The following is a 15,295-nucleotide window of genomic DNA, read 5'->3' as shown; positions in this document are numbered from 1 at the left end:
TTCAAAATGCTATAAATTGTAATATTATAATTGTAATACAATAGTCTGAATATCGGCTCCTCAATAAGATTCCATATATAAATAGTAACTATCGTCCCGGTTATAGATAACTCGTACGTTCGCTTGCCATTTCTCGAACCGCCGAATTATTTTAAGCGTTCTTAAACAGTCAATCTTCGTCAGAACGGAGAGTAGACCTATTTAAAGTTTTAATTAAAATGGCTGACAATTGCCGTTATGATGTTAAAAGAAATGAAAAACTGGGCCGATATTTAGTTGCTAATGCTGAACTCGGATGTGGAGATTTAATTTTTACAGATTACCCCTTTGCTGTGGGCCCGAAACCAGGCAAGTGTTAACGAACTGACTTAGGTACTTGGATTACAACACAATGAACGTGGAGATCTGAGTTATTTGATTTTAAAATGTTGTTTAGCTGAAATGGAAGTTAGAGTACGTTTAATATAATGAATTAAGGTTTATTTAAGAAAATGTAAAGTTGTACGTAGAATAATAGTTTAAAAAAACTAAAAAACACGCCTTTTATAGAAAACCGAACTAAAAAATAGAAAATAAATTTAAATTAAGAAAATAGTGTTAAAAATTTCAATAAATATAAATTAATAATAGTGTGAATAAAAAAAAATGTATTTGATTTTAAAAAAGCGTGGGGTGCATGGTGTCAATAGTTATAAATATTTTATTGACAAATATGAGTAGAGTGATTATCATTTCGATAATATCTTAAAAAGCACCCCACGCTTTTTTTTTTAAATAAAATACATTTTTTTTATTTACACTATTATTAATTTATATTTATTGAAATTTTTAACACTATTTTCTTAATTTAAATTTATTAAATTATTTTCTATTTTTTAGTTCGGTTTTCTATAAAAAGCGTGTTTTTTAGTTTTTTTAAACTATTATTTATTTTCTACTTTTTAGTTTGGTTTATTTATAATAATTTGTTTTTTTTTTTAATTTTAATTAATTTTCTTACCTTATCGACTATAGATGAAAATTATATAAATGAACAAAAATCATATTTTGCAAATTGAAAAATGAAATAATTTTATCAAATTAGTGTATTGTCATCGTTCCTCGATAAATCTACAAAGTTTGAACGAAATCTGGCCGTTTAAAGTGGGTCAAAATCGCGCCCAAAGAAGTCGGTTACAAACAAACATACTGGTGAAGCTAAGAAAAAGCTAGTAATAAAAAAATACCGGCATTATTTAGTTACAATGTTGGACCGTTTAATAAAATTATAACGTGAACTACTTAATAATATAAGATAAGATAATAAATTAGTTTAAAACTATAAATGGTCATTCCAAAGAATATTAAGGAAACAAAAGGTATAAGTTACATTATTAATTGGATTTTGTTCATCATGATTCCCTTTCTGTCTGGGAAAATTATTATAAGTAATGTCTCAATTTTAAAGTAGCTTTTTGACTTTTCTTACTTTTATTAGATTATTGCTACTGAATAATTCTTGTTTAACTTCAGATACACCCCCACTATGTTTAAGTTGTTACTGCCCGATAGAGAGCAAATATTGCTCGAGATGTAGCTGGCCAATATGCAGTGCTGAGTGTGAGCTATCTCCTAATCATCAACCAGAATGTTCGGTATTTTCAAAAGCAAAAATCAAATTTCAGCCAGTAGAGGACTGGACTGTTAGCGCACCTCAATTGGATTGTATAACACCCTTAAGGTGAGTATTGAATATAACGTAGATATATATTAATAAAAAATATATATCTTGTAAACGTATTGTAAAACAAGATGTTTGTTCATTTGGATTTTGAATAATTAACTAATATCGTTTAAGTATTTCCATATAATTTTAAGTATAGTAGGATCTACATACCTACAAGTGTATGTATGTGATCAATTAATAAGGGTAGCGTAAGGTCTATACTTCCTAGCCTGTGACAAAATTTACCCTGTGGAAAAAGTCTTATAAATTCTGATACAAAACAGCTAACTGGGTATCAGAATTTATCAGTTAAAAAAATATTTATAAGATTGAAAAAATTTTCTGATACAGATTTCTATAAGAATCTATCAGTTATGAGAATTTATGAGACCGTTTCCACAGGGTAGCAACTATGAATGCATTCTGGCGTAATGGTTGCGCATATTTTTGAGGCTGACAGAAATGTTTTAGCGCACAAAATGGTGGTTCAGTATGTACTTATCTTTAATTAAATCCATCAGGTTACTGGTAGCTAAGGAACAAGACCCAGATCGATGGAGTAAAGAAGTACAAGCAATGGAAACGCATACAGAGCAGCGCAGGAAACGTTCCACGTGGAAGGCTGATCAAATAAATATTGTCAAATATCTCGTAGATCACTGCAAACTTAACTGCAGATTCTCTAAAGAACTGGTCGAACAAGTGTGCGGTATTTTAGAAGTAAGATAAAACTTTCATATAAACAAGAAAACAGGTATAGCACTTTAACATTAGACTAAAATTGGGTTATTTATTTCCATATGACCTTATTTTGGGACTCTCAGGAAATAATACGTTACTTCTTCACAATTTTTCATACATTTTTAACCAAGATTATCCATATTCAAATCAAAGATACAAAAACAAATACATTCCCCGAAAGTGTTTGCGCGAAAACAGCAGTAAAACAAAATGAAAGTCCAAATTCCAACCGTTACTACTTATTACAGGTAAATGCAGTTGAGATTCCATCTCGTGGAGGATTCAGCATACGCGCTGTTTATCCTCGACTAGCCATCGCAGCCCACAGCTGTGTTCCAAACATCGTACATAGTATATTTCAACCAGATTACCGGTAATTAAATATAAAACACAACACAAACTAAGAATACTATTTCAAAATTGATTATGAAATTTTAGGGAGCGTTAATCCATATGATAATGAGTTAGTCCCTGATGAATATGAGCGTAAGTATACTATTTGAATGTAAAATATTAGAGATAACAATTTCTTTTAGTGTAGAAGTAAGAGCAGCTGTGCCGTTGCAAAAAGGACAGAGATTACACCTGAGTTACACTCACGTGTTATCTCCTACTATTCTCCGTCGTGAACATCTCCGGGAGTCCAAGTTCTTCGACTGCGACTGTCCTCGCTGTACCGACCCGACTGAACTGGGCACACACTTAAGCACTTTTAAATGCAGTAAATGTAAAAAAGGAATCGTATTGTCTAAAAATCCTTTAGGTGAATATTTTTTTTCCCGGAATAGTTTTTCATTTTCCTTAAATTCTTCTTAAAAACAGTATATTGGGTTTAATTATTTAATTTATAAGTACTAAAATTAGCATTTTGCAATAAATATACTTAAGAACGAGGAATTTTAATTAAGCTCATGTTATAGACAAAGAAGCGTCATGGAATTGCTCAGAAAATGACTGTGATTTTCGGACATCGAGCGCCGTTATGCACAAGCTCTTGTCCGACTTACAGGATGAATTGGACTCGCTGGACTCCTTGGATACGGCGTCTGAAGCTGTAGAGCAGCGAGAGGCTTTTATTAATAAGGTGACTACTTGAACTTCAGCTTATTACACAGAGTAACAAATAATTGATAAGCTTTCTAAGTCTGTACTTAGCCCAGTTTTATTAGTCATTTACGATTTTTTTATTTTAACCGCCTTAAGTTAAAATAAATTCTATATATTACGTATAACACCAACAGTAGAAACTTTTGAAACAATAAAAGAAATCTGCTAAGGCTAAAAAATATAAGGTACCTAACTGCATGAGAAGTTAACGTGTTATAAGGCGGTCTGTGTAGCGGTTATAGTAATATTTTCGCTCTTTACTTCCGGTTACTTTCTCTGTTCTTTATTATTTGAAACCAATATGACAGTAAAAGATTTAAAATTAGTAGAAGTTAAAAAGTTATGTAAAATAATAAAATCCGCGTAGTATATCCGAATAATACTAGTTTCATTTAAATGAATAAAACTCGCGAAAATCTTAGATCTCATTAAGTTATGTAAAAAATAAACAATGTTGTCGTTTAGAATGTCATTGATTTTAAGCAGAGAATTTGGAATGACCGAGAAATAAAACGAATCTATAAGAATTAAAAAATAAGGATATCCATATTTTTTTTCTTTTTATTTTAGTACCAGTTGATATTACACCAACGGCACTCTTTCATGTTGTGTGTGAAGCACGCGTTGGTCCAATTGTACGGTCGTATCGAAGATCGTGGAATTGAAGAACATGTCATGTCGAAAAGGAAGGTAGAGCTCGGTAAACAGGTTCTTCAGACTCTGGATGTGATAACACCCGGGGAAAGTAGAATGAGAGGTGTGGTGGTATTTAAAGTAGTTGTTAATGGTCTAAACTCTAAAACAATGCGCTAAATATTGCCTTAAAACTATTATTATTTCGTTATTAGCATGACCCAAAAAAATGCGCTCTTAAAAATTGAATCTCTGAAACAAGAACTAAAAGATTTGGAAATCTCATGACCTTTGAAGTTGATATAAAATTATTTTTTTACCAAACACAAGCAGTTCTGGGTAGTTTCTTATAACTCACGTTTAACCACTTCTTTCGATCTTACCAAGAAACAAAAAATAAATATATATTAAATGTGTTGAATCATTCTAATTTTATATTAAAAATAATATGTGAGCAAAAATTTTATAAAATATTTTAATCGAAATACGAACATTCACTTTATTTAAATTGATGATGATGATGATGATGATGAATCTACATTTATTTCAACTCCATAGGTATGTTGCTGTACGACCTACACACTCCCTTGATGAATCTAGCCAGAAGTGATTTTCGTGCTGGCGTCATTACAAAGGAGAAACTAAAAGAAAAATTGAAAGTGTCTCTGCAATGTTTAACTGATGCTGCGAGAATATTATGCAGAGAGGATGACCAAAGCCCCGAAGGAATCACAGGGAAAATAGCATTTCAATCTATGGAACAATTACAAGCCAGTATTGCAATCCTATGATATTGAAGTGATTGGATCTAAACTTTTAAAAAAATAGAAAAATGATACATAACATATTAAAATTATTTTGAATTTGGAATTTGGGGAGGAAATCGAGGTTTGGATTGTATTTTTTGTAAATACATAAAAACAAATAGATATTAATTGTTTTATTGATCCTGATAATTAATAATAATTATATCATCAGAATCTTATCTTCTTAGGTTTCTTAGTCACTTCAGTTGTAACAGTTTTTGCTTGGCTGTCTATGTCCTCAATATTACTGTCATTTAGAGTTGGCAATTTAATGGATGTGCTTTCTTTTTTCTCATTCATCTGCAAAATAATTAATCAATATAAGTATTATTAGTCCCAATGTTAACAACTATTCTAGTAAATTTTAGTACTCAAATGTTTATGAACAAATAATACATGGAAAACAAAGCCTGTTTAAGTATTTTAACCGGTTTTGGCTACTATAAATTCTACTTACAGTGGGACAATCTTTTCTTAGATGTGTAACATCACCACACAGTTTACAGCTCCCGCCATTGGGATAAAGTCCTTTTGGATTATCAGGACATTGTCTTGCTATGTGACCCTACAAAAAAAAAATATATTAAATCTAAAAAGTTTTTAAATATTTTCAATATATAAGTCCTTTTTTAGTATCAGATACTGATATGTTGTTTTATCATGAGAATAAATGCAAAATATCTGTTAACAATTGTTGGTCATAATTACTTACGGGTTCTCTACAAATGAAACATGTAGCGAATCTGAACTCTTTATCTTTTTGCACCTTGCATTCAAATTGTCTGTGCTCGGTGGAGCCACATTTGAAACAGACGCCTTCAGCTGAGTCAACTCCAGGGATATGTGACTTAAGGTCTGGACAGTCCGACAGATTGTGTCCTCCCTTCCTACAGTTATAACAAACTTCTCTTTTGACTCTAGCTAAAGCCTTTTCAGCCCTTCGCCTCTCCAGTTTCATAGTTCTTTGTACTTCACTTTTAGGTATACCTTTTTGTATCATACTCTTCTTCAACTCCTCAAGTCGTTCAGCATCTTTCTTCATCACAGGAAAGCCATCAAATCTGATAAGTTCAACCTCCTTACCGTTGATAATGATTTGAAAACTTCTATCATCAATGGGTTTTCTTCTTGCTGGTTGTTCTCCTTTTCTCAGTTTCTTTTTCATTTTCTTTGCGGGCACTGGTTTATTATTATTAATTGAAGTCTTTTCATTCTGACTGTTTATATTATGTGCATTGTCTTTTACTTCTTTTCTAGAGTCTTCATTAGAAGACTTGTTTTCTTCCTGGTTATTTCCTTCACTGGCTTGTTTGTTTTTGTTGTTTTTATTCTTATTTTTCTTTTTCTTACCAGTCTCTGTTAGCTCACCACTAACTGCAGTGTTATTTAAGGTGTTTTCATTACTGTTAACAGTAGCTTCAGTATTTGAGGACAGATTTTTATTCTTCTTAGTTTTTTTTGTTTTGACTTCACTTAAGTTTTCATTTGAGTTTTTCTTCTTTTCTGCTTCAGGGAAGTCACACCATGTTGCTTTTCTCTTTTGAGCCTTATGTTCTTTAAGAAAGTTATTGTAATTTTCCACCCTTTGCTGCTCAGCCTTTTAAAACAAATAATATTAATATTAATACGAACCGCCAACAATAATATTAAGAACATATATTGTATATTACCTCTTCACGTTTTTTTACTTCTTCGCCCTCGCGTTTTGCTTTTTCCATTTGTTCTTTCATTACCTCCCATGGTGTACTATCTTCAGGTGCTTTTAGGTTAGATGCTTTAGATCCCTTAGCCCTTGCAAATCTTGTCATTGTCGTTCAAGGGTTATGTACATTTATATCTGAAAAAAGCCTTTTATGTTTTAGTTACACAAAAACTTTGCTAAAAAACGTCTCCTTCTTTTTGCTTGACATCTGACAGACTCACATGTATGTTCGGATGTCAGTAGACTGTAGATAATGAATTATCCGTCATTGGGTTCTGTCAAAAAAACAGTTAAGTAAAGTTAAAAAACTAGTGCTATAAGTTGTCAAAGCGAATTTGTATCCACATTCAGTTTTCATTCGGTAGTCATATTAATTTTCAAATATATTTTTAAAATTTATCATTTAATTCATTTATTTTTCCTTTTATATTTTTTTAAATCGATACGTATTTATTTATACGAATCCTTCAAAGTTGGGCAAGTACAAGTCGATAAATTCCGCGCCTTGGTTTTCAAATCTTAATATCATTTAGACGGCGAATATCAAATGCAGTAATTTATAAGAAAAGTTATTAGATAACGACAATCGGTTACTTTTACACATTTTACTGAGTCATTTAGTTGTCCAGAATCCATTGAGCAAACTCTTTGTAGGACTTAAGTTTTCTCAATAGGTTTTTCTTGCAACCTTGCATTTACGATATAAATTGGTTTTGCTATAAATTTGTATTAAGTTCTTATTTTAAGGTACCTATCACACTTTGACATAACAGTTACTAATAACATAGTTTGTAAATATGTTCTCAACAATATAGTGTTCGCTGTCTCCGTCACAGTATATTCATTATTAATTGTATTTAAACCAATAGAGTTATTATAATAAATGAAAATGTGGCAGATATATTTTATATTATTCATAGTCATATTTTATAGTTGGTATTTATATAAGAACAGGTTTTGTTTTAGAAATAAGTGCTATATCCTTTTTTTAAATGTATTTTAATTTTTATTAACCAAATACACACAGGTAGGTACCTACATATTTTCTTTTATTAATAGTCACTTTTAGAAATGATTTCGTAATTTTTCTTCCACTTTTAGTTTATAAATAAATATAATAACTGTTTTCTTTAACTAAGAATTTAAATTTTCATATATTGATTCTTTTACCTAATATTAACTTTAATTTGAACACATCATATTATGTTAATTCGACACTAAGTGATCTCTGTCATACATAAGGTATTGCATCCCTCCCTAGTGCTATTTTGAACATACAGGCAAGAGAGCGCAAAATGGGACGTCTCATATTACGGGCGTAATTTAAAACTAAATTGAATACAGAATATGATACAAAAATGTTAAGTTATACATATGGCCTGAAAATTGCATAAATGTACTTAAGAAACCACGCAGATCAAAGGGCCTTCAAGAGAATTTGCAACGGGCTCTGTGCTTGCTTAATCCGTCAATATGGTATATTAACTTCCCCACCTCGATCATTCTTATATGAAATAGTTTTTTAAATCTGTCGCTCAGCTTCACTCTCTTCCCCTATAAAAAACTGGAAAAATCTATGAATATGCTAGATATATCTCTTAAATTACCAAACATTTCAATAAACGCAATTTTTGTTTAAAGCAGGTTCTAACTTTTTATTGTAAGTAATTTTTTTACAACAAAATCTCTATTTAATAACATAAGGTACAAACAAAAATATAACATTTATAGGGTATTGGATCAGTATCATAATAGGTAAATAAGGTATTCTGTAATAATTTATGAAATAAACAGTTTACCTGAAATGTTTATTAAAATATTATACGCTCTGTAATGAGCTAATTCTTTGGAAAAATGCACGTACCTTTTACCAGAAACTTAAATAAACACAGAACATATTGTAAACCACTCAATACAAATGCACATCTAGTGTAATACATCATTGGACCCATTATGATATTCAGATTCACACAGAAAGAAATACACGTGATATTTTATACCGGAGACCTTAACCAGTGGGGGGGGGGGACACATTGCACAAACACAAACATCTTATGTATTACATAAGGAGGTCTTAATTGTTTTGCTTACAATTTTTCCTTTACCCTAAACGAGTCTCCTTCCTTTCCTCCTTTAAAGAATTCTCCGAATATCTATAAGTAATTTAGTAATAAAATACGAGTTAAAAAAATATATTAATTTCGAGATATAGGTTTTATGAAGAAAAAAAATTTTTTTTTTGTTAAGTTTTCTTTTTATTGGATGATAATTTCGCTTCTATTAATTTAACCCAATTTTCATATTCAACATTATCTTCCTCGTTAATTTCGGCACAAAATTGATCTATATCTTCTTCTGTAGGTTCTTCCTCTGGAGGTTCTGCAACTTTTTTATTTTTTTTCTTAGGAACTTTTAAAGGCACTTCCTGAGCTTCATTGTCGTCATTAAATATAATCTTTTTATTTTGTGTTACATTATTCGCTAAGGGTTTATTTGGTTTTTTGGGACCCTTCTTTTTCCTCAGAGTTTTATCTTCAGTATTCGATGTTATTTCTTCATTACTCGAAATTCTTTGTTGTACTGAGTCTTCTTTGTTTTCAGGTGAATCATGTTTAATATCTAAAACAGGCCCATTTAAATTAGGTTTTTTTATTTCACTAACATTTTCTTCTTTATTTTCTGATTTAGTTCTTTTGCCCATAATTCTGTAAAAATAGAAAAAATAACAAATGAATTTTTAAACGCACAAAATATGTTTAAGTAAAAACTATTCACATAATTGAGGGTCTTTTAGAGTTATTGAAACTTTAATACCAAGTAATATACATATATAAATAATAATTATTAAGAATAATTTTCAGAGTTGTTTGATTTTTTTGAAAAGGGTATTTTATTCCCTCGGCATATAACTTTTCGTTATGTATTACAAATGTATAAAAGATTAACCAAAAAGGCGATATATCTACTGCTCAAATAATATTCCTGATCTGATTATTTCTATAACTGACTATTGGATAGCGTATAATTAAAAATATATATTGAAACCACATACAATAGACTAGTATGAAATATGTTCTATCGAATTCCAAAGATATTAAGATTTCACTATATCCAGAATTAATATCCCTATGATTTACCAGAGAATTATTTCAAGCTAGCAATCTTGCCTGCAGTTTATAACTCAAGGAAATAAACACTTCGCCGATTAAACTGCGCCCAAACAGCATCTAATGTCCTTACCCAAATGATTGTTACCGAAACGGTTCAAAAATAGCATATTGTTAAAATGTATATCAGGTCTAATCAAATCAGATTTTTTTTTGTTTATTTAATATAACAGTTTTGAGATAATTAGTTACGAACAAACAAACATCATCCCATCTATACCGTAAAGTACCTACTGTAATACCAAGAAAAAATATTCAATTACAAATAATACACATGTTTTTTTCTTTTATATTATTTCGAAAAACCGTTTTCTTTATTTTTACAGCACTTTAAGTTTTAAATTGGCATGAGTGTACGCCTACCAGTTGAACGAAAACAATCAATTAACACTCATGTTTGGTCCAGTAATAGAACAGAAAATTCGCTTAAATGATTCTGATTTATGTAGAAATTATGCTACATAATTGTTTAATTTGAATGAGGATTATGTGTAGTACAAAATTGTATATTATATACCTACGGCTTACAATGTTTGTTGTTTAATACATTACATCTCCAAGCTTAAGTTAGGACAATGTTTCTGATTTAATCATAATGATAGGCATTTCTTATACAATAGAAGCATTACGGTTACCTTAGCTTCAGGATTGGCTACAATCAAGTTTTTTCTACTCATAAACATAAACAGAATAATGTACGAAAGAACAATAAGAGAACAATTCACTGATAAGATCAAATTTTCCTAGCTTGCAATGATTAATGTTGTCACTGGTAATTTTGTAATAACCGAATTAGCAATGACGATCTTTCCATTAATTACAACACTAAAAGTATATAAACAATTATGTTATGTATCGTTATAATTATTAGTCACCACTAAAACACTTTATTACAACCCGTTTGTAGATTATTATTTGGGTTTATTAATTTTCGTCTGTTATCGAAAGCCACTTATGGTAGTCGAGTGTTTTATTAATTCTATCCAATAAGTCACTCATACATGTGATTAACATATCGTTTGCCCTAGTTGATATGAAATATGAATTACAACTTATATTACGTAACACTGTTGACGCGTTGTAAGCGGACGGAGTGCTACCGAGTACCGCGTCGTGCTGAGACGCGCGTAGACAGCCCTACCTCCCACTCCAGTCACATTGCACCGCAATTGACGGCTGCCGCAATCGTTGAAACATCTTACATCCCGCCGCGTTAGTTTGTTCAACTCGCGAGATACTAAATATCATTTATAAATAATCTAACCTTTTTTTATTTCAAATATGTCGGACAAAGAGTATATTTTAGGAATGGATATTGGTACGACTTCGGTAAAAGTTTGCGTCTACGATCCACATACGAAGGAGCTTGTAGCTAAACAGAGTAAGGATACGGCTGCTAACATTCCCAGTGATTTAGGGATCGAAGGGAACAAGCAGGACGTTCCGAAAATAGTGTCCGCTGTTCATTATTGTGTCTCACGTTTACCACGAGATGTTCTGAGACATGTTAAAAAAATTGGTGTTTGTGGACAAATGCATGGAGTTGTGCTATGGAAAAATGGGTAAATAATTAAAATATTCTAATTTGATTTATGAGTGGTATAATTGATATTTATTTATCATTTAATATTTTTATTACAGAGCTTGGGAAAAGGTAGAAAAGGAGGGTGCCTTTATAAGATATGAAGGTAACAGAGAAAATATGTCAGCGTTATATACATGGCAAGATACCAGATGTAAGCCAGAGTTTTTGGAAACATTACCAAAGCCCGATTCACATCTCCAATGTTATTCTGGTTATGGCTGTGCCACTCTTCTCTGGATGCTAAAGCATAAGCCTGAAAAACTAAAGAATTTCACGTATTCAGCTACTGTACAAGATTTTGTTGTGGCTATGCTTTGTGATCTTGATGTCCCAAAAACATCAGATCAGAACGCTGCCAGCTGGGGTTACTTCAACACAGAAAAGAATGAATGGAATATTGATATACTGAAATCTATTGATTTTCCTGTTAATCTTCTGCCAAAAGTGATAAGAAGTGGGGAAATAGCGGGTACATTAAGCTGTTGTTGGAATGGAATCCCAGAGGGTACTCCAGTGGGTGCAGCTATGGGTGACCTTCAATGTTCAATACTTGCCACTCTTGAGAACGGACAAGATGCTGTTCTAAACATATCTACCTCAGCTCAACTCGCCTTTGTTGTTGACCAAATTAAAGATTTAGGTTGTACAACTATTGAGCACTTGCCATATTTTAATAATACATATCTAGTTGTTGCTGCATCATTAAATGGGGGTAATGTATTGGCTACTTTTGTCAAAATGTTACAACAATGGATGCTTGAATTTGGATTTCCAATACCACAATCTAAAGTATGGGAAAAACTAATTGCACTTGGCCTGGACGCATCTGACGGCACTGATATGAAAATAAGTCCACTTCTTTTAGGGGAAAGGCACTCACCAACTGCTAAAGCAGCTGTTGAAAATATTGATCTTTCAAATATTCAACTCGGTCATGTGTTTAGATCTCTCTGTAATAGTATTATTGATAATATCCATTGTATGATGCCAAAGAAAATTCTATTGGATGCAAATATAAAAAGGATAGTCGGCAATGGTTCTGGACTATCAAGAAATGCTGTATTACAAAGAGCTGTTGAGCATAATTACAGCTTGCCATTAGAATTTACTTCTGGAGGAGATGCAGCCCGAGGAGCAGCTGTAGCTGTCCAAAATGCATCATAAACAATAGAGCAAATTGTGTTTTATTATGTAAATTGATTTATCCTTTTCAATAAATTAAATAAATCAGTTGTATTGAATTCTAATACTATATTTATAAACTCTTTATATATATCTTAAATACTGATATAATATTTGCATTATTCTTCTTCGGTCGAAAATAAACATTAATTGCTGACATGCATTAAATTTGTGATAAACAGCAAGATATCGTGTTATTATGTAGAACTTGTAATTAATGATTATTGAATAAGAAATTTATAAACATAACCTATAACAACAAAACAGTCTTACCAAACAGTATAAAGTATTTGAAACTTGTTTTATAATCACACGTAAGGCATTAATGATATTGAATTTCTAACACTAACATTCACAAATCACAACGAATTTCCCTTTATTTAATAATATATATTCACTTATCTCTTGTTTTATTTTAGATGCTTCCTAATTTTTGGCTTTAAAAATCGTGGGTGTATCATGTACCAATGTACTATTGTGTGGCAGTTTTATATATTATCTGCATAATTGTTTTGTTTATATTAAACTTTATATCTTTAAATTTCTGTAAGGTTATATTTTTTGTAAACAGTTTTAAACAGTAATAACGAGAGATTTAAGAATACAATATTAATATTAGAATTCTATATGTAATGTAATATAGAACACTTTTCAGTGTTCCTTATGACCTTCAACTTTTGCTAGAACTAGGGAACTGACTTTGACAGTTATTTCGTGACCAGTGTGACACATGTCACCAGTTAGAAGTAAATTAGGTTTTGGTGTTAGTGTTTATTTTATGAATGCAAACATCTTTACCACTTACAATTTTCGCTCTTTAATCAATTAGAAGATTTACATGTGTACTTATACTCGTATTTTATTACCATGAACCGGAATGTTATTTAAAGAGCTGGAACTATTAATATCAGAAATCTAATCAGAGGTTAGGTTTTGGGTTACTCTTTTAAAATGGCAAATACGAAAAAAAGTGATGATGTGGATATACCCAATGAGGAAGGAAACCTTTTGCAACCACCTACAGAAAAAAGTCCTCCAACCCGAAACCCATTGATGAAGGTACGAACTTACGTGTTGGCACTTCGACCGTGGTCTCTCAGTGGAAGTCTGTTACCAACGCTTTTGGGTGCTGCTCTCGCGTATCGTTTACCAGGAGAAAGCGGATTTAATTGGGTCACATTACTTATAACCCTGTGCACTGTTATTCCCGTACATGGCGCCGGAAATGTCGTCAATACCTATTTCGATTTTGTTAAGGGAATAGATAATCGAAAATCGGATGACAGAACACTTGTTGATCATATTTTAAGTAAAGACGAAGTCGTTTCTTTAGGAGCTATACTGTATATGGCTGGTTGTGCATTTTTTGTGCTTTTAGTGGTTCTATCTCCTGCTCGAATGGAACATTTAGCTTTGGTGTACTTTGGAGGCCTATCATCATCTTTTTTATATACTGGTGGAATTGGTTTAAAGTACATTGCCCTTGGTGATATAATAGTGTTAGTAATATTTGGCCCTGTATCTGTGGTGTTTGCTTTTCTGGCACAAACAGGAAGAGTTGATTGGCCAATCATTTATTATGCAATCCCTCTGGCTTTAAACACTGAAGCGATTTTACACAGCAATAACACAAGAGATTTGGAAGCAGATAGTAAAGCAGAAATTGTTACTTTGGCCATATTGATTGGTAGGACAGCATCATATCTCTTATATGCGTTTCTACTATTTACACCATATATAATGTTTGTTGTGGCCTCTGTCCGCTGCTCTCTATGGTTTTTACTTCCAATGCTTACATTGCCTCGAGCTTTTGAAATTGAAAGGAGATTTAGGAAATCGGAAACTATGCAATATGTTCCAAGACAAACGGCAAGACTTAATTTCTATTTTGGTATGCTCTATGTGATATCTTGCTTGTTTGCTAACAAACTACCATTTCTTTTAAGATAATATTTAAATTGTTTAATTTGAGCAGATGTCTGTACTTAATGAACTTAGAGACTATATATATTGTTAGATTTTTGATGAGCTTTGATATTTTTACTTGAGGACATCATGTTTAGAAACTGGTGATTGTAATGCTCAAACCATAATCGGATATGTCTAATCACTTAGTTTAAAGAATAATATGCAAATGGTAGGTACTGTAAGGGCAGCTATTGTTTATAAATTGTTATTAAAATTAAAACTTATTACAATTGATTTGTTCTACATTTAAATTTGTGAACATATCATAACAGTTCATTTCAATGAGGCTGTAACATGTATTAAATATATTGAACTCTCTTGATGAAGGTTATTGATAACTAATATTAGCTCCTTGCTTTTATACTTATGTAAATGTACAGAGGTTTTGTTCATAAATAAAAATGTTACTTCTAGTGTTCTGTTTCGTCACAACTACCAAAACTTGGCATGTCTTAGATATATCTATTAAAATCTCATATGCTACCTCTTTGCTCTGACGGGCAACTGAATAACAAGCTTTGGATGTCTTTTGTAACTTGTTCTTAGATTTTATTTGTGTACTGTATTCTCATGTATTCGAGTCAATCAAATTGTTAATGTATATTTGACAATAAATATATTACGAACTTTAAATATTAAGCAGAATAAATAGTTGATAATATTTACACAGACTTTTATTCGATTTATAATTGAAAATAA

General features: G+C 31.4%; 5 protein-coding genes across 5 annotated transcripts; 3 read left to right on the top strand and 2 right to left on the bottom strand.

Annotated features, from left to right (window-relative positions):
• The first annotated feature begins 157 nt into the window (after positions 1 to 157).
• On the top strand, positions 158 to 5,117 carry LOC116771079 (SET domain-containing protein SmydA-8). The gene is made up of 8 exons (XM_061523224.1): positions 158 to 348; positions 1,513 to 1,720; positions 2,227 to 2,425; positions 2,695 to 2,819; positions 2,983 to 3,209; positions 3,367 to 3,530; positions 4,124 to 4,310; positions 4,745 to 5,117. Exons 1-8 carry the CDS (start codon positions 219 to 221, stop codon positions 4,975 to 4,977), a joined length of 1,473 nt encoding a protein of 490 aa, XP_061379208.1. The 5' UTR covers positions 158 to 218; the 3' UTR covers positions 4,978 to 5,117.
• On the bottom strand, positions 5,112 to 6,969 carry LOC116771075 (zinc finger CCHC domain-containing protein 9-like). The gene is made up of 5 exons (XM_032662761.2): positions 6,916 to 6,969; positions 6,663 to 6,829; positions 5,705 to 6,589; positions 5,450 to 5,557; positions 5,112 to 5,292 (listed from the first exon to the last, which is right to left on the bottom strand). Exons 2-5 carry the CDS (start codon positions 6,798 to 6,800, stop codon positions 5,161 to 5,163), a joined length of 1,263 nt encoding a protein of 420 aa, XP_032518652.2. The 5' UTR covers positions 6,801 to 6,829; positions 6,916 to 6,969; the 3' UTR covers positions 5,112 to 5,160.
• A 1,956-nt stretch (positions 6,970 to 8,925) lies between these two features.
• On the bottom strand, positions 8,926 to 13,835 carry LOC116771110 (uncharacterized). Its single transcript, XM_061523225.1, has 2 exons — positions 13,700 to 13,835; positions 8,926 to 9,399 (listed from the first exon to the last, which is right to left on the bottom strand). The coding sequence occupies exon 2, from the start codon at positions 9,393 to 9,395 to the stop codon at positions 8,937 to 8,939; it is 459 nt and encodes a 152-aa protein (XP_061379209.1). The 5' UTR covers positions 9,396 to 9,399; positions 13,700 to 13,835; the 3' UTR covers positions 8,926 to 8,936.
• LOC116771108 (sedoheptulokinase-like) lies at positions 10,767 to 12,687 on the top strand. Its single transcript, XM_032662819.2, has 2 exons — positions 10,767 to 11,423; positions 11,503 to 12,687. The coding sequence occupies exons 1-2, from the start codon at positions 11,143 to 11,145 to the stop codon at positions 12,608 to 12,610; spliced, it is 1,389 nt and encodes a 462-aa protein (XP_032518710.2). The 5' UTR covers positions 10,767 to 11,142; the 3' UTR covers positions 12,611 to 12,687.
• Positions 13,182 to 15,261, top strand: LOC116771109 (ubiA prenyltransferase domain-containing protein 1 homolog). The gene has a single exon (XM_032662820.2). It carries the CDS (start codon positions 13,580 to 13,582, stop codon positions 14,576 to 14,578), a length of 999 nt encoding a protein of 332 aa, XP_032518711.1. The 5' UTR covers positions 13,182 to 13,579; the 3' UTR covers positions 14,579 to 15,261.
• Positions 15,262 to 15,295: the final 34 nt, after the last annotated feature.

Source organism: Danaus plexippus, chromosome 17 (assembly GCF_018135715.1).
Source record: "Danaus plexippus chromosome 17, MEX_DaPlex, whole genome shotgun sequence".
In the NCBI taxonomy this organism is placed as follows: domain Eukaryota; kingdom Metazoa; phylum Arthropoda; class Insecta; order Lepidoptera; family Nymphalidae; genus Danaus; species Danaus plexippus.
Note: the sequence above shows the minus strand (reverse complement) of the source record. Positions and strands in the feature narration are given on the sequence as shown.

Excerpts from the sequence above, each read along its gene's own strand:
- LOC116771079 (XM_061523224.1), top strand. The coding sequence starts at position 219 with ATGGCTGACAATTGCCGTTATGATGTTAAAAGAAATGAAAAACTGGGC. Across the intron at positions 349-1,512 it reads TGCTGTGGGCCCGAAACCAG|ATACACCCCCACTATGTTTA; the intron begins GCAAGTGTTAAC and ends GTTTAACTTCAG. Across the intron at positions 3,210-3,366 it reads ATTGTCTAAAAATCCTTTAG|ACAAAGAAGCGTCATGGAAT; the intron begins GTGAATATTTTT and ends CTCATGTTATAG.
- LOC116771075 (XM_032662761.2), bottom strand. The coding sequence starts at position 6,800 with ATGACAAGATTTGCAAGGGCTAAGGGATCTAAAGCATCTAACCTAAAA. Across the intron at positions 5,558-5,704 it reads GTTTCATTTGTAGAGAACCC|GGTCACATAGCAAGACAATG; the intron begins GTAAGTAATTAT and ends TTTTTTTTGTAG. Across the intron at positions 5,293-5,449 it reads TAAGAAAAGATTGTCCCACT|ATGAATGAGAAAAAAGAAAG; the intron begins GTAAGTAGAATT and ends ATTATTTTGCAG.
- LOC116771110 (XM_061523225.1), bottom strand. The coding sequence starts at position 9,395 with ATGGGCAAAAGAACTAAATCAGAAAATAAAGAAGAAAATGTTAGTGAA.
- LOC116771108 (XM_032662819.2), top strand. The coding sequence starts at position 11,143 with ATGTCGGACAAAGAGTATATTTTAGGAATGGATATTGGTACGACTTCG. Across the intron at positions 11,424-11,502 it reads GTTGTGCTATGGAAAAATGG|AGCTTGGGAAAAGGTAGAAA; the intron begins GTAAATAATTAA and ends TTTTTATTACAG.
- LOC116771109 (XM_032662820.2), top strand. The coding sequence starts at position 13,580 with ATGGCAAATACGAAAAAAAGTGATGATGTGGATATACCCAATGAGGAA.